This window comes from Cryptomeria japonica, chromosome 9 (genome assembly GCF_030272615.1).
Source record: "Cryptomeria japonica chromosome 9, Sugi_1.0, whole genome shotgun sequence".
NCBI classification, from domain to species: Eukaryota; Viridiplantae; Streptophyta; class Pinopsida; order Cupressales; family Cupressaceae; genus Cryptomeria; species Cryptomeria japonica.
In genome coordinates, this window is record NC_081413.1 from 609,572,070 (window position 1) to 609,599,300 (window position 27,231).

Consider the following 27,231-nt stretch of genomic DNA (forward strand, 5'->3'; position numbering starts at 1 on the left):
TCTCACCTTTCATTGATTCAGTCATTTTTGGAGGAGGTGAAGAGTATACTGTTGTCGGCAAGGGCAACATTCAGATACAGTCTGGTGGGAGCAATCTCATTTTCCTCAATGTATACTACGTTCCTAGTATGGAACTACACCTCTCCGTAAGCCAGATTTTGCGACACTCTCCTCAGCTTGATGTGGTATTCAGTTTACACAAGTGTTCGATTGTTGAGTGTGTGACTCGTCCTACTGTGGTTGTTGGCATTGAGGATCATGGTCTATACAAACTTGTGGATACAGGTGAATCACTTGAGCATGCCTTTGCAACTAAATCATCTTCTATCAGTAGTCTCCGACATTAGCAGTACGACCACCAGAACATTCACTACCTTGCTTAGCTTGTTTGGGAGGATCTTGTTCTTGGCTTACTTGAGATTCAGACTCAGAATGGTGACACCATTCAAGGCTGGGAAGGAGCACAAGACACCATTTAAGGATGGTGACTCATGGCGAGCCTCAAAGGTATTGTAGTTGGTTCATACTGATGTATGTGGTCCAATGAATACACCTTTTGTTACCGGTTCCAGGTATTTCTTTCTTTTTGTTGTTGATTTTAGTTGTAAAATGTGGGTGTACTTTCTTAGACAAAAAACAAATGTGTTTACTGTATTTCAAAAGTTTAAGGCCTTAGTAGAAAAAGAGTCAGGCTGTCCCATAGTCACTCTTAGATTAGATAATGGGGGGGGGGAGTTTTGTTCCACTACTTTCTCCACCTTTTGTGATACACACGACATCAAACGCCAGTTAACCACACCTTACACTCCTTAGCAGAACGACGTTGTAGAACGTCTCAACTGCACTATCACTGAAATGGCTAGGTCAATGTTGGAACACAAGAATTTTCCCAAGAAATATTGGGCGGAAGCAGTAGACATCAAAGTCTATCTCCTTAATCGATCTCCCACACAAGCTGTTAAGGGGAAGACTCCCGAGGAAGCCAGGATTGGTCGCAAACCTAGGATCAATTATCTGAAAGTCTTTGGCTCTTTAGCACATGTTTGGATACCAGATGCCAAGCGCTCCAAGTTGGATTCCAAGAGACAAAAACTTATATTCATAGGGTACAGTGACAACCACAAGGCTTACAGGTTGATTGATGTAGACACTGATCATCTTATCTTCAGTCGTGATGTTGTCTTTGATGAAGAATGAGGACCTTTTTAGCTTTCCTCGTTTGAGCAAAATTATGAGGATTGGCCTTTGAAGGCTACTAATTTGGGTGAACGTCTTCCATTTGGTTCACCTAATGGGAGGGATGATGCAGATTCTAAATTTAATGATGCACTACTTGAATTTCCTTCGGATGATATTAATCTTCCTCTTGTTGAACTTGCTCGAGATCTTGTTCCAATTATTCCTCCTGCACTTGATGTTGGCTCTTCTACTCTCCGGCCTAAATGGTGGGCTAAGACTATAAGTGATCTTTGTCCCGATGATCTTTGCCGGTACGATAGATTTTTCTCCCTTTAGTACGGCTATGTTTGGGTACAGCTATACAAATTATGTATGTATGCAAAATTTTCTCTGAAATATACAAAATTGCAAATACATTTGATATATCATATCATATTATATTTTATAATAATAATAATAATAACATGACATTAAATCTTTTGATCGTATGATACTTCTGATTGTCATAAAGATAATTGATTGTCTAACTCGTGAGTTTTGATCTCCACTCTTAGACCTGTTCATTGTAATCAAATTTCTCATGTGACAAGAGATCCCAATAACTAGTGGGGGTTGGGAGCGGAGACCTTAATGACCCCTTCCTAAATTGCCCTAGAATCACCTTCATGACAAATTAGGGTTAGGGTTACATCTTAGCAAGTAAAATATCTCTTTGAATAACGTGATTCTTGGATTTGAATCTTGCAATCATAACATAAGAAACATATACAATATATGTTTATTTAATTACTAGGGTTAGACAAAATCACAACATATTCATATACCATTAGTAATATTATACAAGCATATTAGGGTTTGGAGGAAGAGACATGATGGGTCCACCCAAAGCCATTTTTACACTAAGCCCAAGAGTGGATGTCTACAACATCTCTCTTGCTTGCTTAGCGGCTTGTACTTGCTTTCCCTATCAATGCCTCATCTCCCTAAAGATAGGTGCCATTTTGCGGAGTTGGGCGGGGGTCATAAGTGGGTTCCTCAACTCTTCTATGTAAGTGCTCTCTAGTCCTAGGAGCCAATATGGTCAACTCTAGGATGACCTACTTACTTAGCACTCTCAAACCCCTTTTGCTTACACCCCAGGCCCTTCCAACAAAATGGATTTCAGACAATCAGGCATATCTACTATCATATACACATATTTAGTCATCATCTATAGTGTATAGGCAGCATTGGTATATATATGACAATCAAACATGACATACACTTAAACATCATTCACTATGTTTAAGCAAAATGTAAATATGTATACCACAATTGAGTTGGCAGATAATGATATTGATACTGCAGAAATAATGATTTGATTCTTATTTAAGTACCCTGATCTGATCCTTCTCAATGGTCCAATGCTGCTGTCTTCCTGTGTAATTCGATCTCCCGAATGGACTGGTCTGCTTGAATGATTTCCTAATGCTTTGATGGTTGATTGATTTTCTGATGTGTGATTTGCTGATTGATGATTCTCAAGTGTGATGCCATGCCCTTCTACCATCTCCTCCCCTATTCTTATATATTCTTCTTATTGTTGGGGAGTCATGTCATTTTGGTGGAAAAACTTCATTGAAAGTTGGTGTCTCTTCCAGAAACTTAACTGCGACCTTTTGTCTCTTTGTCCATCACACCTTTTGCCTTAACTAATCTATTTTGCTCACCACCGCATCTGATTATGGGTTAACAACTTGTGTTAATGTCAGCATCTATCATTGTTTGTGTTATTACCTCCATATATGGATTGCCGCTGTATTGGGATTACGATTGCCATTTCAAATATTAACAAGACCATTGCTTAATAAATAATGAGGTCAAAGCTTGCTGCTTAATAAATAATGAGATGTGTCTGATCGAATATGCAGAAAATTGTGAAGTATTACAGAGTCAAACAATTTTCTGATTTCAGGATAGTGACTATGAATATGTAATGGCTAGGGTCATGTTGGTGAAGAGTGTGGGCATGATAGAGTTGAGGGGCAGCGCCCCTTGTGGGGGTCGAGGGGCAACACCTTTGTTGCGATACAAGGCGAGGTCGAGGGGCAACACTTTTGTGATGATATAGGGTGGGTTTGAGGGACAAATCCCCCATCGCCAAGCCCAAATTAAGACCTTAGAAACAACACAAACCTTCATGGCAATGCCATTTTCACAAATTTATTGCATAATTGCAAAATCAGGTATTAGGAACATTTTTGCCCTTGGATTTGGTTGGCCCTCGGGGTCGCTCAGCAGTGGCTTGGGAATGCCTAGGGTGCCTGTCTGAGATCTTGAGCATACCAAGGCCGCTTCCATCGTAGGACCCATAGCTGCTTCTATTTGGCATGGGATCAAGACCTCCAAGTGGCATACCCAGTAACATATCTTAATGACAATATGCCACTTTGAGGGGGCAACCTTCTTATCTAGTTCAAGGGGGATACTATTGTGCGTTGCACACGCTCGCTGTCGCCGACAGGGTCCCCCTTCTTGTTTTTGAGCCTTTCGTTCTCTCCTTGTTGAGTTTCGCGCAGAGTGTCTCGCGTCTTTTCGAGCGAGTCCGCGACTGGTCCGTAAAGTGATGATGTCAAAGAAAAGAGCCGATGAATCCATCAGGCTAGTCTAGCCCTCGGGCGCGAATGCCAAGAGTTTGAACGAAGTTTTGAAAATCGCCTTGGATAGGTGTAAGGTGATAGAAATTGGCGAAGCCTGCCAAGCAAGAGCAGTGCGTCTAAAGGTCGCACGAGGACCCAAAGTCGCCGTTTTTCACACAAGAGCGATGAGGTAGATTGCATAAGGTTTGTCTCCGCGATGTTTGTGATGATTTTCGCCTGTTGGTGAAGGAGCGAATTTCCTGGCCAAGTGCCAGGGTTGCAGAACTTGCCCAAGTGCCCAAGCTTGCGCTTCTCGAGGAGAAAGTTAAATCGCCAACATCGCTCTAGGAGTACAATTTTGGACTTTCATTCCAAAACTGATACAAAATCCAAAATTTGTGAAATCTGGCGAAAATTGGCAAAGGGTCCGAAATTTCAAGAAGTTGCTAGAATTGCCTTATGGGCCGAATTTCGGACCCAGAGGCCAAGTGGTAAAACTTCAAAAGGTTAAAGAAATTGCCAAACTCGCCCAAGGGGCCGAATTTCAGACCCTAGGGCAAAAATTTCAAAATTCGAAATTTCCCAAAACTGTTTAAAGGTCTGAAAATGCTTAAAAGGTTTGTAAGAGACCCCAAGAGCTCCGAATTTCGCCTAAAACTTCAATTTCGGACCATGGGGCCGAAATTTAATATTTGGAAGAGTTGCAAAAACCCCCAAATTGTCCGAAATTTCACTTAAGACACCAATTTCGGACCCTGGGGGCTAAATTGGAGAATATGATGAAGTTGTAAAAAGCGATGGGGGGTCCAAAGTTTGCAAGAATGGGCAAAAGGTCCGAAGTTTTTTTTAAGTTGCAAAAGTGTGCTTAAACTCCGAAAATCTTCAAACTTGCGAAACGTGCCTTTTGGTCCGAAGTTTTTTTTTAAAAAAAAGATAAAGTTGCGAAAACACCTAAACACTCCGGAATTTACGAGATTGGCCTAGAGGTCCGAAGTTTTTTTATGCAAAAAGGCGTTCGAAGTCCGAAATTCGTCGAATTTGCGAAAATAGGGCTAAGCATCCGAAAATTACAAAAGCATGAGAGGGTCCGAAGTTTGCTATAAATTTGCGAAAAGTATTAAATGCTCTGAAAATGTCTTCACTTCGCAAAACGTCTAAGCGCTCCAAAATTCGCTAGAAGGTTAGAAACCGCGAATTTGCAAAACATGCCAAATGGTCCGAAGTTTTGAAAATCGCAGAAGGAGGCGTCTATATGGTCTGAAGTCCACCCTTAGGGTTAGAATAATGCAATTTAAAGTTTGTAGAACTTCTCAAAACTCTGAAATCGCCAAAGGACGCGAAAATCGCGAAGGATGAAATAGCTCCAAAGTTCACGTAGGCCGGGCAAATGCGAAGTATAGGTTTTGGAAGGGCCTCCATATTCGTCAAAGGGTCTGAAGTTGGAAGAGAAAATGCAGTTTAAAATTTGCAAAACAGTGCCCTAAGCTCTGAGATTTGCCATAAAACTTCAAACTGCAACGCGAAGAAGCAACATAAAGAATTCGAAGTTGAAAAATCCTCCATTCCTCCCGAGAGTTGCCTAGATCTAAGGTTGTGTGATAGCGCTCAAGCATTGCATTCAAGGTAAAACGCCATTCAAATTTGTAAAACCCCCTCCATGCTGCCGCATTTCATGTAAAGAGAGATCACGTCCGATTTTGAAAGGGAAAAAGAGCCAATTTCGCACAATTTGCATTCAAGGTAAAACGTTGCAAACCATTAATCATTCAAGTTCAGATTGCTAGTTACCCAAGGTAAAAGCCGTTTAAAAATGATAAATTCCTTTCAAACAGCAATCGTGAAAATTTGAATCAAGAAGATAACCGTTGGAATTCAAAACTTTGCAGAATTGTCCATTTGTCTTTACGCAACAAGGTTGGGCAATTCCTCGCCATCCGTTTTTGTCAGGTAAGTGCATTTTGTCTCTCGTAATCATCTGAAATGCTTATTAATCAAATGGACGCCTATGCAAAACTGATTAGAATGCTTGAATTTTCGAAATCTGCATCTTTTTCGCTTGAAAATGTTGTGCAAAGCAATCAAAACTAGAATTTGCTCCTAAGATTTAACTAGAAATTGCATTTTTCAAACTAAGGAAAATTTTTCAAGCTTTGTCCCTATTGAAAATAAATCCAAAATGCTTAAGTATAAATTCGCAATCAAAAGCTTCATGAATACTTTGGTTTAAAATCAATCAAGCTTTTAGCTAGAAATGTCGCTCCATGCCCAATCTCAATTTTGAATTAATCCTTGAATGCTGGAGTATTCTCTATCTAACCCGCCTTACTTCTTTGTGTATCGCTTTGTAATCTGCGTCCGACTGTGCAAGATAAATGCCTAAATCAGCGGTAGAATCATCAAAGACACCCGCTGTAGTCGAGACATCGCGAGCATCCAAATCAGATATCCCACGCAAAGTTGAAAGGATGAAATACCAGTATCAAAGAGGAGGATTGAGGGAGTCAAAAGTGCAGAGCGTCTGGGACAATATCGGTGATACCGACCTAGGCCATATTGACATCCAGGACTTCAGGAATCGGGTCTTCTCCCCTAACGCCTACGGCAAGCCTAGACAGATGGTGGAAAGTGGCATCGCCCAAGCGGCAGGATTTCCTCCAGCAGTACAAAACTATGAGTTAGTGGTAGAGGTCGCCCAACACTATCAGCCAAATTCCAGATTGGTGCTCCTTGAAAACATGACCATCGCCAACTTCACTCCTGAGGCTATCGGCGACGCATTCGACATTCCCTGCCCAAACAATCCTACAGCCACAACCATAGATGAAGCACAAGGGGCATATGAATCCGGCTCGATGCAAAGCACTGATCAACGAAGAGTGGTACAAGGAGAGAAGGCTTCCAAGCGCCAGAATTGTGAAAAAGACCCCAAGAAGTGATTTTCAGAACGAGCATGGGGATATGGTCACATTACTCAACCGAGTTATGGGACTTTCTAAATCCAACTACTTTGAAGAGTGGATGTTCTATTTCACAGAGCAAGTGTTCGCTGGGAAGTCTAAATTTGACTGGGCCCAGATCATAAGCAACAACATCCACACCCAGTTGATAGAGCTTGAAACGAAGAAATCCTTCACTATGACCTCTTACTTGGTCTACATGTTTGCCAAGAACTAGCCGCTGCCAGGTTTGATAATGAAAGGTGAAATCGGGAATGGGCCTGGCCAGGTGAAGGTCTATGATTGTTACCCGCAGCTGCACTACCAAGATATTGGCCAGAGGGAAAAGAGCAGCCCAGCTTATGCAGTTGGCCAATATGAGCGCGTCAATGACGCCTTCACAATGCGCTTGGTCAGGCTAATGCAGGGAGGATTACACATAAGGCTCTCAGAGCAAGCTACTATTCTAGTATAGAGGTATGGAGCTTGGTTCATTCAATTCCCAAGGTTCTCCTATATCCGAATAGCAGGCTTTGATGGTGCCCCTCTCTGACTTCCACGGTACCGAATCGACAAAATAATTCTTATGGAGGTCGCAAGGTAGTCACGTCCGGCGGCCATCTTACTCGGAGAAAGCAAGCAGGTTGGATTCGCATTCCCCATGATCATAGGCAACCATGATGTCCACCTGAAGACCCCTACCCTAGCAAAGGAATCCCTCGCAGAGCTGGCCTCTTATGGTCTACAGGACCATTTTCCGATAAAATATTTAGATCACGATAATCTGGCAAAGAGAGCCTATGGCAGGCGGTACAGAGCAAAGGAATTAGTTGAAGACTATTGGAAGAATTGCTCTGTTGACTACGAGGTCCGAAGACGTGAGTATTCTAGGCTGAGTGTGCAGCAAGTGCGACTCTTTGAATACCATCGGGTCCTAGATTAGCTCACAAATTCAGGGAATTGCCTCCAAGTCCAAGAATTTGAAGCAGTAAGGCATCTCTTGCCAGGCGTTGATTGGTCCCAGGACCCAATCACTGATTTCGAGGTAGTCATGGCAGCCCCAGCAAGGTACACAGATCAATGGTTACATCAACAGATTGAGAGGCTAATTTACGAAGGAGTCCAATTCACCTACCACCTAATGGGTAGCCTTGATTCTCAGTCCTCCGAAGATGAGGGAATGTCCAGTCCACCTAGGGAAGAAATTGAGAAACCTTAGAAGAGAAAGAAAGCTAAGGCTTGCAGAGGGACTCAGACGTCCAAAAGAACAAGAAGGGAGAAGATTCCTATAAGGAGACCAGAGGTCACGTCATCGTCAAAGGACCCCAGTTCGTCCAACGATGTAGTAGAATTGGATTATATACTTGCTCCGCCTTCCCAGAGTGACGTTGATGCGTTTGAAGCTAATGATTCCCTCGCGCCCGACATGCTAGAAGCTGAGCTAAGAGCCCTTGAATCAACCGAACTGGGCAACCAAATAGAGGAAGGAGAGATTCCACCCATCCAGGGGGTCAAAGTGCATGCACCCACTCAACAGAGCCACCACGAGTTGCTGCTCCACAATACAGCCAAAGATGACTCTATTGTCGAAGGAGAGCAAAGGATAGATGAGACTCATGAGCTCGAAAGGACCGAAGAACAACCATCACATGAAGATACCAGACAATTGTTCAATGAAATAGGAGAAAATTCAGCTGCAAGCAAAGAACTTTGCACCTCTTCCACCCCTCCAGTAGCAGAGCAGCTGCGAATCTGTGATGAGTTGGCTGAAAACGTCAAAGAACAGAATGCAGACTTAACCTTATCATCAGCCCAGACAGTGCCTCAAGAGTGGTTGATTGCCAGAGCCCAACGCAAGGCTGGCACCAAACCACCTATTGATCTAGAGGATATCTTCTCGCGCATAGACCAAGCAAAAGCTAAGGGGAAGAAAAAGCCCAAGGCATATTCTAGAGTGACCAAAGACGAGCCAAGGAACCGCACTCTTCACATTGCCACCCCGCCTGTAGACAAGCCAGCAAATCGGATTACATTGGCAGATTATAGCATCAGAACTGTCCCCATTGGACGAGCCACTAAGGAGCAAGAAAAAGAAGAATTCAAGGATTCAGTGTAGAATATACTCAGGCAGCTCGAAGAGATAACAACTGAAAATGACATGTATCGGGCTCGTGCTGAGCAAGCCGAGGGATACATCAATCAGCTCCTGAGGCCACTACACAATACCTTCGAATCCCATACTCCCCCGACGGCATTGGCGCAAAGGACTACAACAGAATTTGAAGGAGTACGGGACACCGGAAGGGCCGTCAGGGAATGGATACAAGACATCAAGAAAAGGGGGGAGCAAATCCTTGAGGAAGTAAAAGAGATGGCCCACCATCGAGAACTCACTCTAGTCAAGTTATTAGAGGTAAAGAGGGAATCCCTCCACATGCATGAAGTGGCTGCCACAACTCTCCCCCTTATGAGGGCTCTTTTTTGGACACGCGCAGATTCCTACATTGTCCGCCATCCTAGATCCTCATAGCATCAGCACTCTTAAGGAATGGTACTGGACTATCAACATGAAAAATGACACTAGAGAAAATATTGACAAAGAAAATGACGCATGTGAGGTGATTTTGGGAAACATGCAAGAACTAGGTAAGACAATCCTCCGATCAATGGTTTCAGGATGGGAAAACGACTTGTCCGATGATGCAATCCAGCCGGATTGGGAAGAAAGATTGGGAACAGATAGGATTACCTATTCCGCTAAAGACTTGAGTTTTGTTGGTCAGTTCCATTCATACATGTTATGCTTTGAGCGTAATTGCTCCAACTGGAAGGACGGTTTAAAGCACGTAGACCAGTATCTCGAAGGCATGCAATACAAAATTTGTCATCCTCCTATGCCTCCATTCAGTTTGCTATTCCAGTTATGCATCAGGTTCCAGGAATATGTTCGTGAGGAACATGCAGCAAGTCATGATCTGTGGCAAGAATATTTGCATGGCGAAGATCAATTTCTAGAAAAGGAGTGTGTGGCTGAAATAGAGAAAGTGATTTCTAAAAAGTGCTTTTTTCTCTCTAAATCTTAAAAGTGCACTTTTGCACCAAAATGTGACATTTGACTTTTAGTCAACAAAATGTAAAACTTTATATGGGCACCTTTTTGGATTATTTCTGAAATTGCTATAATTACCTTTTTGGGTAGTTATTGCTCCTTTTGGGGTCATTTGACTTTTAGTCAACAAAATGTAAAACTTTATATGGGCACCTTTTTGGATTATTTCTGAAATTGCTATAATTACCTTTTTGGGTAGTTATTGTTCCTTTTGGGGTGGTTGCTGATATTCGTCTCCCATTTATGGGTATGGGCAGCCATGTTTTATGGGTGAATCTAGGCCACTTGTTTAGATTAGATCTGGGCCATTCATCCTTTTTTGAAGCCTATTTAAAGGGGACTGGTTTCCCTTATTTTGTAAGAAGTTCTTGGATTGTTGCAAAAGCTTTGGCGAAATTTACAGGAATTAATGCAAAGATTAAGATTGTTTTCAAGTTTCCTTGTGAGTGCATGGTCTCCTTCTTCACTTAATTTAGAAATCTTTCAGTTATGTTTATTTCCTTTACATAGCATTTTCAAGCAAACATCTGATAGAATCATCGCAGTCCACACCATTGGGGAACGGCTGATTGCCTTTCTCTCTGCATGGTTAATCTGGACCTTTCATGCTTAGTTCAGTTATTGAATACTCACTATGAATGTAAAAGTGCTGATGTTGTACTTGATAACATGAAAAATCTCATTTTCCTTTGAAGATTGCACTAGATTTATGCAAACACTATGCTTGAGTAGCTGGTAATGCTTAGTCTTGTTATTTGGAGGCTTCCATCTATTTGATGAAACTGCTATATTAGTTAAAATTTACATTTCATGTATCTCTCTCTCTCCCTATCTTTCCCTCCTTTTTCCCCTTTTTTATCCAGAAAATCTGCAATCCCATTAAAAAGCAGTATCAACTTAACCGAAATCATTTGATAGAAAGATTATAAAAGTTCCAAGGAACTTATCTATAAATTACCCATCCAATGTAATTCCCCCCTTGTGTTTCCAGCATAAACACATCAAACCACTGAGAAATCCCACAGTCAAGACCTGACAAAAGAAACCTTGAGGTTGTCCCCTTTGATCAAATATAAAAAATAGCATTAGGGACTTCCTTATCTCAAGAGAGGATAGGATACTCAGCTGGTTATTCTATTCTGTGTTGGCCGTATGGAGTTTGCAGCAATGCGATTTCAAACACGTCAACAGATACCTCTAATGGTCTTCAACAAGAACACAATACTCAATATTGTGATAATAACTAACCTCTACTATATAGTATACTTATGTCTTCAATGCCACCCAAGCTGACATAGTACCTATATAAGACTATATTAATGATTCTATAACTTAATTAAGAGTTACAGTAGCCACAAATTGACTACTCATAACCCTATGCACCTATAGCATGGCCCCCATTCTCACACAATGTTGACGTTGATAAATTGTGGATGCTTTCTTATAAAATCTTCATCTTTCCATTTGGCAACTTGGACAGGAAAATGCCTCTATTTTAATAGGTACTTTGTGATTGTCCCAATCCTTATCTTCTTTGTGCATGCCAAAACAATCAACTCATACTCCACAATGGACTTTCCTTTGCATCTAGCTTAGGTAGCATCGTGTGTTAGAATTTTGCATTGATCTGCTTCCCTTTTTCTCCTTGAGACTAGAGATACCTCTTGTTACCTCTTGTTGGTGTTGAATGTGTTCTCCCATTTCTCTTAACCTTTTGGTGTACCTTCAATGAAGAGATGAAGGGTGGTAGATGGTACACTAGCACTTGATTGAATGGTTTGACTAGATTCTCATTAGGGATGCAACATTTTTTTTTTGAATTTCCTCAAGTAGTGATAATGCATGGAAAGGTTTTATTGGCTTGATTTACCTTTCATTTTCTTGTTCTCCTCCTCCTTTTGCTGCTTCTCCTTTTTGTCTTTTCCCTTTCTTCTCTCTCTCCTTCATTTTCTTCCCAAATCTTATGATATAAAAACACTCCCTTAGGTTCCATATAACTCACAAGTGAATCCACATTCCTTGATAATGTATTGATCACTTCTGACATGGCTATCATGTGTCTTCATTGATGAAATATCTTCCCTTATAATATCAATGGTTATGGTATCCATCTCTTCCACTAATGGATCCTCTTTGTTAGGAGTCTCTTTCCAAGAGTGATGGAATTCCTTCCCTTGCCTCTTGTTGAAGCCCCACCATGGTGCAACAAAGTAATTTTGCAATAAATTACACAAATAATTCAATCAATATGAAATTCCAACTTACCAAGGTATTAGATCTCATTACTCAAAAAGAATCTCCAATATTTTTTGCTAATTTGTATCCTTAAAAGTGATTTTGGTGGAAATTATAATTTTGAAATGACTTACTAAAAACAACTCTAAATTCTTCTAAATTGGGATTGCGGATGAACTCCTCCTTGTTCAAGCCTTGAAATTTAGGAAAAGAATTCTTTGATTTGCAGCCTTGGAAGCAAATTTTGTGGAAACCCTAATTCTGCAATAACTGCTAGAATTATGCTTCAAATTCTCTCAAATCTATACTCAATCTGATTCATAATGTCTTTGAAAAACCTTTTCAAAATTAGGGGAAAGTTTGCCAAAATCAGAGAGATTTGTGCTTCCCAAAATGACATTCAAAATTTTAAAAAATTGTTATTTTTTTGCCTTAATGGTGCTAAGATCATACTCAAATATCACTTATAATGAAACAACTTGCATGATAGAATAGGAAAAATGTTGCAAATTTTAGATAGTATATGCTATTTTGAGTGGGTAACCTTCTAAATTTCTAATCCACTTCTAATCCACCTCAACAGGGATGTCTCTAATAGTTTTTAACAACAAAATACTCAAAATGATTGATAATAATGACTTCTACCTCCTATATATACCATAGTTATGCTTTGGATGCCACTCTTGCTGACTTAAGTACATATACAAGACTATATTAACGATTATTTAACTTAATTAAGAGTTAAGGTAGTCACAAGTCAACTACTTATAACCCTATGTACCTATAAGTTAAGGGCATAGCATTGACTGCCATAACTACCTGTATGCATGTCCCACACTTCAGTCATAATTCTTTATCACAACCATTTTCTTGTAAACTGCCCATCCTTATATCCCTATTAATGTGAGAGGGGTTTTCTGCTATGAACATGGTTTCCCTTTTGCCATCACTACGTTCCACATGTATTTGATTAGTATCCTGTCGTCTCTCTCTTGAGCATTATATTCAAATGTAATAAGGTGGACTCGACTCTACCCATGCTGCAATTTTGTATATACTGTTATTGAAATGGACTGCTACCTTGCTGTGGGCCTGAGTTGAGATCTGTCATAATGTCTTTTCTGGAGCACTTCACACCATAGTCTCCTGCTTTCTTTTCTCATTAGTAAATGACTCATATAATCTCTCATTGGTTAAAGCAATTGCCCTTCTCTGCTTCCCACTGTAAGAGGCCACGCCTGGTGCTACAAAAAAAAATTGCACTGCCCTTCCAATGAGTAATAATGTCAAATAGTTTACATGCTTGCAGGAATATGGTGTTCTCTGTTGGAATCCGATTTTCTATTAAGATGGAAAATAAATGCACTGCTATACATTCATGTAAATCCTACAATTTTTTCCCAACTTTGTACTTCCTACTTCACCATCATTTTGTCGAATAGTTTACTTGCATACAGAGTTTAAGTTTCAGGTTGCAGGGTGCTGGGTGCTGGGTGGTTTGTGCATTCACATTATAACACTTTACAAATAACATTGAAACTATGTTGCAAATATGGCAGGTATATATATATATATATATATATATATATATATATATTGACTGGAAATATGATAACACAGTGACCAACTGCTGCAATTATCTGATAAGAAATGAATATACATTAAGTTCTGACCTTAGTTAATAACAGCGGATTGGTTATTGCTCAGGAAACCTGGTATTCAAGCCTAATATATTCTAAATTTCACTCCAATATGTGCTGGTTGCTCACATCTGAAACTGAACATTGCTGCAATAAATAATGTCTTAATATTCAAGTCCCATCATTTTAACTGGAGCTTCTCATTCAAATTTATTAGAGGACAGACCTTCGACTTGGAGATGATATTTACTCAGTGACATAAGAAACTGCCCTACATATCAGTCGTCCAGTATTTTTGCTTCGGACACCTCAGATATTCATAGAGCTTCAAGAGTTGGCCAAACTGAAAAAGGAAACTCGCGCCAATAATGCTAATCAATCACCCCTGGCATGGAAAGTCCAACACCACGATCTGCTACAAGGATTACACTCAACAACACAGCAGTATAATAATCCACCCCTCTGTAGAAATATGAAGTCACCCAGCTTTGTGGCATTAATATACCAAGAAACACTGAAATGATGGTCATGACTTGAAGGGAAAAGGAAACTTAACACCCTCCACATTATTTCTAGATTCGCCCAGCAGTCTCAGAAAATAATCTTTGAACCCATGACTTGGAAGAGAAGACTCATGCCAATCACCAAGGTCACACAACCCTTTTCAAATCTGCAGCTCAAACTGAGATGATATTTATCAACTGTTAAACCCCTCAAAAATGGTGTCCAAATCTTCTAATCAAGCTTAAAACTCAGAAATTTGTCTTCCTAAAAGACTCCACAAATTTCCTAAACTTCAACCTTTGAATCCGAATGCAAAACCTCTTTCAGCACAATTGTGGTCTCGAGTGAATCACACCAATAAAATGAGGGTTTTTGTCCCCACTTGAAGTCTTCAGCACTATGGAACTGCTCTGATGAGGACAGAGGGTTTTCTTTCTCAGCTTCAAGAATTCATTGGGGTTTCCATCCCTTTGGTAAGAGTTTGGCCACAAGCACAAATCTCTGAATCTCCGTAGAGAAGTAAACAAGCTCTTAATCTTCTGCATATCATAAATGAAGGCCATTGTACATGAGAAAGACCTCAAATTAGCATTCTACAATGAGCGCATTCAGCCAATCAATTCATTGTTGATGAGAGAATCTCAACACTCCCTTGCACATGGATGCCCATGCATTGAACCTGAAGTGCTATGTGCAAAGGCTGGGCAGAATTTACTCCTGCACAGGATGCTGAAGTGAAGACAAGGTTAATGAAAGCCATTAATAAGATGTATGATTCTCCACAAGCCAACATCATTTTTATTAAGTGAACAAAATTTGTCTCAAGGAATATTTAGAAGAGGCCAACATGGATAGGGAGGCTATTTCATAGGGGGATCCAATTTTATGGTGGACTATGCATGGGCCTAATTCTTTGACTATCACAATAGCCATTTGTTTGTTGATCTAAGTTTCTAGTTCTTTTATTTTGGAGGGGAATTGTTCTACTTAGCTGAAAAAATTGACTACCTTTCCCAATCGGAGTTTGATTTTCTGGTGGATATTGAGGCGATTGTCATTTGAGATCATCATTTGAGATCTTGCTTAATTTCTTTATGGTCTTGTTCAAGTTGCAGTGATTCTTGATATGATACTTCAAATATCTCTTGAATTGTTTCATGTAGATTGTGGGATAGAGCATCTAGCAGGGATCGAGAGAGAGATCTTGTTAGAGAAAGGGATAAGGGCCATAACCGTCGGAGCAGAGAAAGGGACCATGACCGTAGCCGTAGGAGCAGAGAAAGAGACTGTGACCATAGGAGCAGAGAAAGGGACCATGATAGAAAACGGGAGCACTCTGGGGACTATAGTAGTCGTAAGAGGTAACTTTGCTCTGCCAACCATGCTATCAGAGATGTGATTTTCCTATTCCTAGTGGTAGGCTATGGGTATATTGATATCTGCAATCAAATGCTTGATTATTTAGGTTAAACTTCATCATTTCTCTTTGGAATAAATATTGTTCTTGGTAAAAATCTTTTGCTTAATGTATGGTTTTACTTGTGAAGGTCTCGTTCACGCTCACGAGAACTATCAAGAGACAGAAGTGATCATTATAGGTAAGGAATTTTTAAATTCTAGGCCTCATATTTGTAATGTATTATTGTGTCAATGCTGAATATCATATGCTGTTGTGCCTTGATTTGTAGGTGGCATGATAAGTATGGCAGATATTGACATTTTACAGATCAAACATTGAAGGTTTGTTTGTACTATGAGTATGAACATCTTACAGATCAAACTTATTTTATGAAATGCCTAATGTGTGCCAGGAGCAGCGAGTTGATTTTTTGCCATTACTAAATAGGTTGTGCATAAAATATCCAATGCCTTTTAAAGGACATTGCTAAAAGGTTGCATGGCATAGAATTGATGTAATATAATTGCCTCCAACATATGACATTCTTGGGCATTTGTCACATATTCTAACTGAACCTATTGAATTTGGGTCGGTCCTGGCACATGTGGTTCAAATTTTAATGTGAATTGACTTTTGTCTCAGCCGTACACCTTTTTTTTACTTCTCCTTTTGAACATGATTTATTTTGTGAATTGAAGATGGTTACAGTTTTTAAGTGATTTAAAAGTTATATCTGAAGACATGTTACTCAGGTTGTATTTGCATTTAATTAATGATAAATTTACAAGAGAGTTTTTCCATCTAGTTATGTGAGAGTTAAAGGGCATTGCTGAAGTCCACAGTAATTTAAATTTGAGCAGGTTGGAAAGGAAAATAATGTTCGGAAAGATTTTTTTCCTCTTGTTTCATCTATTGAATTTTTGAGTGTTTCTTTATTTGAAGATCAAATTACTTGTTAGAATGTAATTGTACCAAATTTTATAAAAACTACCATTTCAAATGTTTAATGATATCTTCTACTATCAAGGGGATGATTGGGTGCTTTACAAGTGTATATATGTTGGTTATATTTGCATGTAATTAGCACCAAACTTGGCTAAATAGTCCAAGTGAAATTGAGAAAGTCAATGTCTATTTGAATTTGGGTAGGTAATAAAAGAAAGCGAGATTTTTGGGATACAATCATGTAGGTTAGGTTACTCAAATCTTTTATAGTATTTTTTTCTGAGGTGATGATTGTGTCAAGTAGGTATCTATAGGTAGATGTAGTCTCAAATTTGTCTATAGTCAATCATGTTAGGTGGCATTAGGTTCTAGTTCATTTGCTAGGTGTGAAGTAGTGTTTTGTCTATAGTACTCATCTAAAGGTTGTAGTGACTAGTCTCTAGAAATTATTACAAAGCAATGGCAAGGAAATATTAGCTAGAGAGCAAAAGGAAATTGCTAGAGGAAGGAAAGTGTGGTTGGGCACTACTTGATATTATGCTTCAGTTATCCTTTAGAAGACATTTTGCTAAAAGATCCACTTAGTGTGTTGGAGCTCTGAAACGAGTGCAATAATATCTCTTGATGTTGGGTTATTTATGGTGGCAATTTTATGGGTTTTATATAAGATTGAACAAGTAGTATGCCCTTGTTGCATTATCACGTCTTTTATGATAGGTTCAAATTGCAAAGACATTATTAGGCAATGTTCATTATTTCCCTTAAGGTCAGTCCTTGTTTCGTCAAGGCTTTTTGGGGAATTCATGTAGCGTGGATAAGTGGGCATGTAAATGGGTGTAACAATCTTGTTATATAGAAGACAAAATTTCCTAGTGTAGAAGGAGAGAAAATTATTTCAAAGAAAAGAGGAAGAGTACAATGGAGTGGTTGGTGTGTGACAATTGTTTGGGTGCTTAGATAGTTAAAAGTTTCAAGCTATAAAGGAGCATGAATAAGGGAGCCACTTAGTTTTAACAAAAATGATCTATGCTTTATACTATTGTTACATTATCAACATTAACCTCTAATGGTTTTGAAGCTTTCTGATCTAATTTAAAAATTGTTTAAATCTTTTTTAATTTCTAAATTTGACTAATTTAAATTTAAAATAGAACATTTTTCACCATTTACTAAAATGTTGAAATGTCCCATGTATAAGTAAAATTGATCTTAAACATTTGTTCAATAAATATTCAAATTAAAAATCCAATAAATGATCTATAGCAAAATCTATGTAAAATTTTGTTTTCCAAATTATTTAATTTTGCTTGGAATTACATACATTTTACTATTGATTATAATTTTGAAACCTCCTATGTCCAATCTTGTAATTTTTTAAGTTTTTCTTAATTTTACTTTCATTAATATAAAACACCATTTTGTTGTTAGTTTACATAACAAAAGTTTCCATTATAGGTCAAAACCAAGATCTCCTATTCACATTTCTCGGACTATTTTTTAAACTCTTTTTTCAAGTTTATTCCATATATTTGTGAATGAGACCATTGAGATAAAAAATAGTGGAGAAAAATGTTTTTACAAGCATTGAGAATTACCCCCACATATTTGCAATTATGAAGTCCTTGACTTTTTTTACATAAGAACATCTTTATCCTAGAGTTTGGAGTATTTCTTGCAGAATTTATTGTCCATGGTTGTCTTGTCCAAAGCTTCCCAAAGCATGCCTAGTATTGTCAAATATCATCTCATTATACTCTTTGCATATGAGTGGAGAATTAGCATTGAAGTTAATTTTAAAATTGACATTTGCATGGAGAATTTTACTAATTCTATCTTCACCTTAATTGAATTACTTTGATTAGCTTTGAAATTTAATTGCAAGGTAGTTCAAAGCGAGATAGTATTTTACCCATTCTCTCTTCACCTTAATTGAATTACTTTGATTAGCTTTGAAGTTTAATTGCAAGGGAGTTCAATATTAAGCGAGATAGGATTAATGTTGCATTTATATTAAATATAAAAAATTGATCGCTTCAATTTATAATTTTAAGCAGATTTCAATTTGTTAGACTTAAGCACTAAACTATTAGCACATTTTATACCATATGTTGCAATTGAAAGTGTCACATTATTAAATTTAAGGAAAATGCAAGTTATGACTGCAAATGAAGATGAACCCAATCTCTCTATTTGCATATACAGCAAGCGAGTTCCATTCTTTTGTGAAGGGGCAACGAACAAAGAGATGTAGGGTGCACATATATTCTTTTGATGTCAAATAATGTGTTAATATCACAAAGTTATGCATTGCATTTACTTTAAATTTCTAAGATTGCATTTTTTCAAATTATGATTTCAAGCAACATTTAGTTTGCCTGACTTGAGTACTAAACTATTAATATATTTTATACCATCTGTTGGAATCGGAAATGTCACATTATGAGACTTGAGAAAATTCAAGTTCCGGCTATAAAATGAAGGAGAACCTAATCTCTCTCTCTATGCCTTCGCAGCACCTTACTCTTATCAACCTGAGAAGAACCTCTTCCATGACTGCCACGGCAAAAACCCACCTGGTAATTGTGAATAATGCATAAAAGTGAGATTGTGAAGACATACCAAATCACCTCTTTAAAACCAAAGAATTGATTACTTCAGCATTTTAACTATTAAAAGAAAATCTACCTGAACATTGATGAACTTATTAGTTTGAATTTAGGCATTAATTGAGCACCCTATGTTCAAAGTTTAAAGTCTACAACACCCAAATGATGCAAAGAAAAGTACAGGTAATAAAGGCCATTTAATGATTAAATTACCATATATTTTTAGGATACTCAATTGGAGGTAAAAATACATTTTGAATCAATTTATTTCAGCGTATTTTAAGTACATTTAAAACTATCATAATTTTAAGTTGACATTTGCTCGAGTAAAAGTTGTACCTTAATGCAAGACTAAGAACTTTTAATCATTCAACAGAAAATACTGTCTTACTAGCATCAATATATTATCCTATCACATTATTGGTCTATGCAAGTATGTAGTCTTTTCACCTAAGTCCATTCAAAATAAGAGTCTTTCCAAAAATGTAAAAGCAACCAATAATACAATGTCTTACCACAACCATAGCATCGGAAATAATATTTTTCTCTTTTCACAAGTCCAGACCCTTTGCATACATCACATTTCTTCTGGGCAACCTGCATGCAAAGGCTACTTTAAGTTATGCACTGCAATCATATTGAAAAGAGAAAAGGGGGTTTGATAATCGTGTATTAATTCAGGCATTGTATGACTGTTAATGCTTTGTAGTAGATTTAGAAAACTGTAATCACCCCAGGAACTCTTTTTTTTATGTAATCTTTATCCTAGGTGCTTCTGTTGTTTTCTCCTTACTACACTTTCTTTGTGTATTGGTTCGGCAAACTGTTATCAGCCTAAATGGCTCATATTGTAACCTGTTTTTGTTGACTATTACATAATATTAATAAACAAAAAAAGGAAGAGGGTTGTGTTGACGTGTATTTTGTACACTATCAAACACAGAATAAAATACCTAAAGGTACCTTATCCTCTCTTGAATAAAGCCTTTGATTGCTGAAGATGTCACGAAAAAGGACCAATCAGGAATTCTCCAAGGTTCTTTGATGTAGGGTCTCTACGTGTGGATAAGCTCTCTGTGGTATGATGTGATTTGCTGGAATCACAAGGGGACTTACATTTGATGATTGAACTTCTGATTTGCTTTGAGTATTGCTGGAACACAGGCTCTTACTAGCTTCGATTTGAAAAAAAGGAAAAAAAAGATGAGGGCGAGAAAAGGATCTAATCCTAACACTAAGAATGTAAGAGCAATGAAGGATCTTTGATGAAATTCTAACTAAGTCTTGTTTTGACATCATAGGACCATCTCCACAAGGCTAGTGCGATCTTCGAAGGAAAGCTTTATGATGTTCAAATCATCACTGCAGGCATAGACACCATCAGGTTGATGCATATCAATGAAGAAGAGACAATTGAAGTTAAGCTTAAGTTGAATGATTCCAGTTGACTACACAAGGCAAGTCTGCAATCAACAAACTGCTAGTAGTATCGATATACGAATTCCACCATCAACCAAGCACATTTCTTCCACTCATCTAATAACATGAAATCAAATATGAGAAGTATAGAGACCATGCAAATTGTCGAATCGACCCATAAATTTCACCATTTCTTCAATGAAGTTTTACAAGTCTCTTACAACAACATCTTGGCAACAATCTTTGCCTTCTCTCTCTACTCTACTCTAATTGCTATTCTAATCACCTTCTAACTACTCTCTATTCACTAACTCCTTTCTAACTGCTTCCAACTCCTATTCTATTCTATTACCTTTACAAATGAAATGTCAGGGCTTATATAGTGCCCTCAATACAATTCGATGGCTTAGATCGATTTGAGATCAATGGCCAAGATTCAACAATGAAAACCCTAATTAGGGTTTGTTACAACCATTACATAACATTTAATGCTTGACCAATGATAAAATTCTATTGCTTGGACACATGTCCTCTCTGGAAAATTCCACCAATGAATAGCCGAGGTAGGTACATAGAAGTTTGTGCCACCTCCCATGAGTTAGGTACATTGAACCTGGACATGCTGAGGTGGACCACATTGACTGGAGAAGTGATGACTAGGATGCCACCTCATTTGACATTTGGTTGATACTCAATTTGGTAACGTTGAGAAGTTAGCCTTAATTAATTCTTCTGGAACTATCTGCTTCTTCAACGAACCCTTTGCTCTGACTTCTTGTGTCCTTGATTTGTAGGATGATTATGTACCTCGCCTTGGAACGCTGGATTGGAAGAGGTCGTCCTTATTGATGTTTGATCGAAGAAAGCCATCCTTGTCGATGCTAGACTGGATTGAAGAAGGTCGTCCTTGTCCTTGCTTGATCGTCCTTGATCTGGCTTGATTTTCCTTGAGGAGAGTCTTCCGACTTGTAGATCTTTCGAGCTTGGGAGTCGCCATCTTGATACCTACACAACATATCACAATTAATAATATATCTTTAAGTGTAGAAATTAGGATTCAAAAAGGAAGATTTAAGATTTTAATTTGGAAACTTCATGATAAATCTTGAGTTATCGTTTCCTAATTAACCATGCAATACTTAGACTTTTCTAAAAAATGTCTAAAAAAAATCAAACCTTGAATAAGGGTGTCAAGATGATTTTGCCATACCTCCTCTTGAGAATTAACTCTAAGGAATGATGCAAAAATAGGAGAATTTGCTAGGCAAAATGTAGATCAAAGCTCTCCCTTTAACAAAATGCGCCTCCTTTAGTTTTCACAAGCATCAACTCCATCACCTCTAGCTTCTCCAAAATCTGGAAATTCGCCTTCAAAGGTCTTCAAAAAATCTGGAAATTAACCTTCAACCTAACAAGAAATTCGCCTCTCCAATAGCCTTCAAGATGAATTTCGCCCTCCTTAGTCTCCACACTTGGTAGAAACTCTCTCCATGCGCTCCTTCCTTGCTCCTCAAATCGCACTTGAAGTAATGAATGAATGATTTGAATTGTGAAACAACACCTCCAATATATAGAGCGCTCACCTTCCACTTACCCATGAGGCTGACCTAGCAAATAAAAGGTGAAATAATAAATAAAACCTCAAAAGGAGTAGGCCGACTTGCCAAATAAAGGCAAAATAATGCCTTGTGTGCTCAACTTTTAATTTTTATTTTCACAAAAATTAATTTTAAATGCCTTTATAATAGAAATTCGATTTTTTGAGGCCCAAAATTAATTTATTAAATGCCAGTTTAATTAATTTTTCAAATATTTCGAAGTTGATGATTTTGGCATTTCATGCGATTTGGAGGATATTAACACCCAAGTAGAAAATAGTGAATGCCAATAACTTTGCTCTGGTCCCTTGGAGAGGGACAGGAGCGCCTTTTCACTTTTGTCCTCAATCCTTCATTTTTTAATTGCCAATTCACGTTGTGAGGCTAGCAATGATCCCTTTCGTCCCTTCAGTGCATCTTCAACTTGTTTTTTGCAAGGCAAAATTGATGTTCTAGAGATTTTCGCCCTGGTCCTTCAGTGAGGGACAGGAGCGCTTTTTGCATTTGGCCCAAGATCGTCAAGTTTTTGGAGTCAAACCTTTGTTCATCATGATTTAGAAGACCTTTCCAATCTTGCTCAACTTTGCCTTAGCATAATCTCGGAGGGAAATTATTGATTTTATAAAAAAGTGGGACGGTCCTTCAGTGAGGGACGGGAGCACTTTTGAGTCCATTGCATGAATTCTTGATCATATTAATCTTCAATTTACCCTCAAGGCGTAGAATATCACATTTCACACCATCTTGAGCCTTGGTAATAAAAATATCATTTCAAAATGCAAGGTAAATGGTCATATTTGGAAAAAGCGCTCTGGTCCCTTGGTGAGGGACGGGAGCACTTTTGCCAATTGTCGTCAAAATTTGCAACTCTCGCATCTCAATTCCACCTCAAGGCATTTTAAACATCATTTCAAATTCGCGCCTTGGCTTAGATTTGTCCAAACTTGGCGAGAACGACTGGATATTAGGTTTTTCGCCCTGGTCCCTTGGAGAGGGACAGGAGCGATTTTGCAAATCCAAGCTTATCCATCCTTTGTTAGCCTTCCAAATTATATTCAATGGATAAATCATGTTTTCCTTGGTCTCTTCAAATCATAAAATTGCCTCGATCCTGCAAGAACATTGCAAATTTGAAATTCAAGCTCCGATCCTTCAATGAGGGACAGGAGCGAATTTTGTCTTCTAGGCCAAAATGCTTCACTTTTCACCATGAAATGTCTTGGCTAAGGAAGATATCATCTTGTTACACGCCATGAATAAGAGTTCAAGTCCAAGAAAGGTCTAAAAATGTGTATATAAAGAAAATCGCTCTGGTCCCTTGGTGAGGGACAGGAGCGCTTTTACCTTTCTAGACAAATACTCCATCATTTCATTGTCTTTGATCAAGTATGGATGCTCTATCATGCTCATTTCGTCCTTCACCATGCCTTTGATGTTTCAATTTGACCAAACAAGGCCAGGAATGACTCAAATAAGCCCTTTCGCCCTGGTCCCTTGGTGAGGGACAGGAGCGCTTCGCCTTGGACCCCTGGAGAGGGACAGGAGCGCTTTTCGCTCTGGACCCTCAGTGAGGGACAGGAGCGCTTTTTGACTTTTTGAACTCTCTATCAGGATAATTTTTATGGAATATAACCTTTAAGTATAAGTGAAAGTTATATTCCATATATACTTTCAAGATGTTTGAGAGTGGTTTCAGAGCTCCAGGAGTTATATTGCAAAATCTAATTTTTGGAGGTTTTTCAGTTTCCAGACTTAGTCAAATTTCAGGATCAGGACATTCAGACTTAGCCAAAATTTCAGGATTAGGACATCACTCAAGCCGGACTTGCTTATCCATGTGATCCCCTGGGCGACACTCAAAATGCAAAGGCTAACTAACAAAACCCTAAAAGACCAAAAAACAAACCCTAAAAAGCAAAAAAGAAAGGGTCCCCATTTGCAATGGGGCGATGTGTGAAATGGTCACAACAGGTTGACAGGAGAAAAGATAATCTTATTATCAATCAAAATATTATCCTTGGGAAAAGGTTTAAAATATGGAATGTTTAACCTTGGAAATCACTTGTGAAATCAATTAGCATATTGGTTTTCCCTGCTTTTCTACTAAATGAAAAAAAAAATCAATTCCTTAATTGCCACAAGTCAATGAAATGCACACAACATACATAATTGGAGTATTTTTAAGTATTTGCAGAAGCATGGGAAGCTACAACGTTTTCACCAGAAATATACTTTATAAATAATAAAAATGGACAAGCCAGTAAATCATAACTTGTTTCATATCATAAAAGTATAATGCTATTTGCAGAAGATGTATATATAAATATAATAAAGTATAATGCTTTTTTATTTGGCAAAAAAAAATCACTCTTCGGAAACCTGTTCCCTGTCCCCTATTGTCCCCATCCCAGAAACTTGGGGTAACGTAGCTGAATACCAATGATCAAGGTTCTTGAGAAATTGGAGTCTCCTAGCTCATCATCGCCAACATGGCTTTATTATCAATTGCACATGTAATCCAAGTACTGGATGTCCATACTACAACTAATTTTTCTCTTTGTTTTACGTATATACAACTATGTGAGATTCAATTTTAAGACCTTGGTCTAGAAAACCAGTCCACTTCACCACATCTCAACTACCCATACTCATTCTTACACTAAAAATACAATGTCAGTTGTTCCAGCTACATAAGCACAAACAACCAAGACTCATCACAAAACAAATCCACCCTAATGTAAAGAGGGTGTAATGTATAGTACATGTCTTCCAAGCAAAAGGTCAATTGTGAAAGATACCTTTCAATAAAAACACTTTAAAAACACTATTTTAATCAAATAGAAGCTACTTTGATCACATACACAAGTACTCATCAACCATATGTGTGTAAAAACAAATTTTAGCTGAAGAAAACGACAAAATATATCTCATTGATTGTGAAATCCATGGCATCAAAACAAATATCATAATTAAAAGTATAAATCTATGATTCTAAGGAGTCTACATCACTCATTCCAAATCCATAGGTGTATGGCAAGTCCAATATGAGCATTTGACATAGGTCCTTGATGATGATGCAACATGATATTTGCCTATATACTAGCTACACCAATATCCAAGGGGTGTCTACATGTGCTCTATCCTCCTCTACTATACCTACTACTTGTGCCTCTAGATTTACCTAACCAACCCATGCATGGTCTTTTTTGTTGAAGATCCTCAACTTCGGTGATCCAATCTATAGATCAATGTCCTCTAAAGTGATGGGAGAAAGAATATTTTTTAAACTAAAACTATTACCTTAATAGACTTACCTAGCTGCAATGTCATCTGAGTTGTATTGAATATGTTTTGTGCAAATAGATCTCCTTGTGCAATTATAGATCTCAATTTTAGATATTATCTTCACTCATGCTAGGGATTAGGGCTCAAGTCTAACTATATAGAGCACACTTAAAACCTCATTTGCTTTGACATTTGGATGAAATTGGAATATTGGATTTAGAAAATAGGCAACTACATGCAAGGGCTTGTGAAGTTAAAGGTGTCATTGCCAATCAATAATGTCCCATATGTAACGATACTTAACCTCAACCCTAGCACAAATGGATCTAATGGCCTCCTTGGCCCTATCCATACCCTCACATATATAGCCCATTGCAAGATTCTCTTCACGAACAACTAGAAGGAGAACAATTGAAGAATTTGTGAAGTAAAATTATTATTAAATATTAATATAAATAAGTGTAAACAAATAGAATAGAAATACAAACAAAAATATAATAAAAATATCAAATATGAACTACCTCTACGATCTCTTTCGTTAGACTTCAAAAACTATGCTCATCGAAAATCCAATCAACCTCATCAACCTCTACATTGATCTTAGCATATGATGATGTAGACATCTCCTCACTAACCGACACTTCAAAATAGCCTTTGACTGAAGCAAAAATTACAGAATAATAAAGTTTGTTGCAAAGCAGGTTAATCTAGGGGGGAGCCAACTCCATATTGCTATATTTTCTCATTAGTTTGAGAACCCAAGCATGGTTATCTATGTTGAGATACATGTGTCTCAACCTTGCAATTTTTGGTAAATTGTTCCAAATGTAGTTGGGAGGTTTCCCATGTGTCGGTGCCTTGGAAAAAGGTATAAGAGTTGTTAAAAGATGCCTTGTCCATAGTATAATATAGGAGGGCCATTTTTAGAGATTATATGACACATTTCATGTTGGTTATGAGGGTCAAAAATAGGGGATAAGAGTTTGGACGTGAGTAACTACTTTTAACCTGGTTTTCTTATCTTGAAAAGACAAATGTCAAGGGTGGGCAACACATGTCATGGAGGTTTTGCTCATGGTATTGTAAAACCACAAATGGTTTCCAGGTTGTAAAATTCCTATATAATGAGGGCTTGGAGAGGAGTTTGTATCATGGAGTTTTGGTTTGCAAGGCTGGGTGCTAGAAGGATGCTAGTGAAGTCTCTCCGAGCTTGAGTTGAGGTAATGCTCTTGTAAGAACTTGCATTGCAAGTGTATTGTAATCTTTTGTTGATTTGTTAATATGCTATGCAAATTTTAGAGTGTGGGGTTTTTCACCCGTATGGGTTTTCCCCACGATAATCGTTGTGCTATGTGTTTGTTGTTTTATTTCTACTCTATGTGCTTCTTGTGATCTCTGTGATAGTTAAGTTAAAATTTGCATAATCGTTCTCTCAAGATTAGCGTAGGAAGTGTTTCCGCACACCTTTGCTTCCTTGCAAGTGGTATCAGAGCCTGGCCAGTTTTGGTTCTATTTGTTGGGTACGGGGTTTTTTGAGCTAATCAAGGTTTGAGTGGGAGCTTGTGCAAAGTATTTCATTTCTGTATTGCAGGATCGTAAAGATGGCAAGCATATCAGGGAGGATTGATGTAGAGAAGTTTTCTGGCACAAACTTTGAAATGTGGAAGCTGAAGATGGAAGATCTGTTGATTGATCGAGATCTATGGGATGCAGTCGGTGAGAATAAGTCGAGGCCCGCAAATCCGACTTTAGCTGCAC

At 38.2% G+C, this 27,231-nt stretch overlaps 2 protein-coding genes across 7 annotated transcripts in view; one reads left to right on the forward strand and one right to left on the reverse strand.

Moving 5' to 3' along the window:
* Positions 1 to 16,267, forward strand: part of LOC131039063 (U1 snRNP-associated protein usp106) — a 90,639-nt gene extending 74,372 nt beyond the window's left edge. For 2 of the 3 annotated variants that reach the window (XM_057971812.2, XM_057971747.2), the window contains 3 exons: positions 15,385 to 15,582; positions 15,769 to 15,819; positions 15,910 to 16,267. In XM_057971812.2, the coding sequence (XP_057827795.1) occupies positions 15,385 to 15,582; positions 15,769 to 15,819; positions 15,910 to 15,937 (277 nt within the window). In that variant the 3' untranslated portion in view covers positions 15,938 to 16,267. Of the gene's footprint in view, positions 1 to 15,384; positions 15,583 to 15,768; positions 15,820 to 15,909 lie in introns of those variants that run through there. The other variant, XR_009358876.1, reaches the window with a different exon arrangement.
* A 2,454-nt stretch (positions 16,268 to 18,721) lies between these two features.
* The window catches only part of LOC131038838 (uncharacterized), a 107,084-nt gene continuing 98,574 nt past the window's right edge, over positions 18,722 to 27,231 (reverse strand). For 2 of the 4 annotated variants that reach the window (XM_057971426.2, XM_057971502.2), the window contains exons 3-4: positions 19,687 to 19,768; positions 18,722 to 19,138 (exon numbers count right to left, since the gene is read on the reverse strand). In XM_057971426.2, the coding sequence (XP_057827409.1) occupies positions 19,092 to 19,138; positions 19,687 to 19,768 (129 nt within the window). In that variant the 3' untranslated portion in view covers positions 18,722 to 19,091. The remainder of the gene's footprint in view (positions 19,139 to 19,686; positions 19,769 to 27,231) is intronic. The other 2 variants (XM_057971567.2, XM_057971636.2) reach the window with 1 other exon arrangement.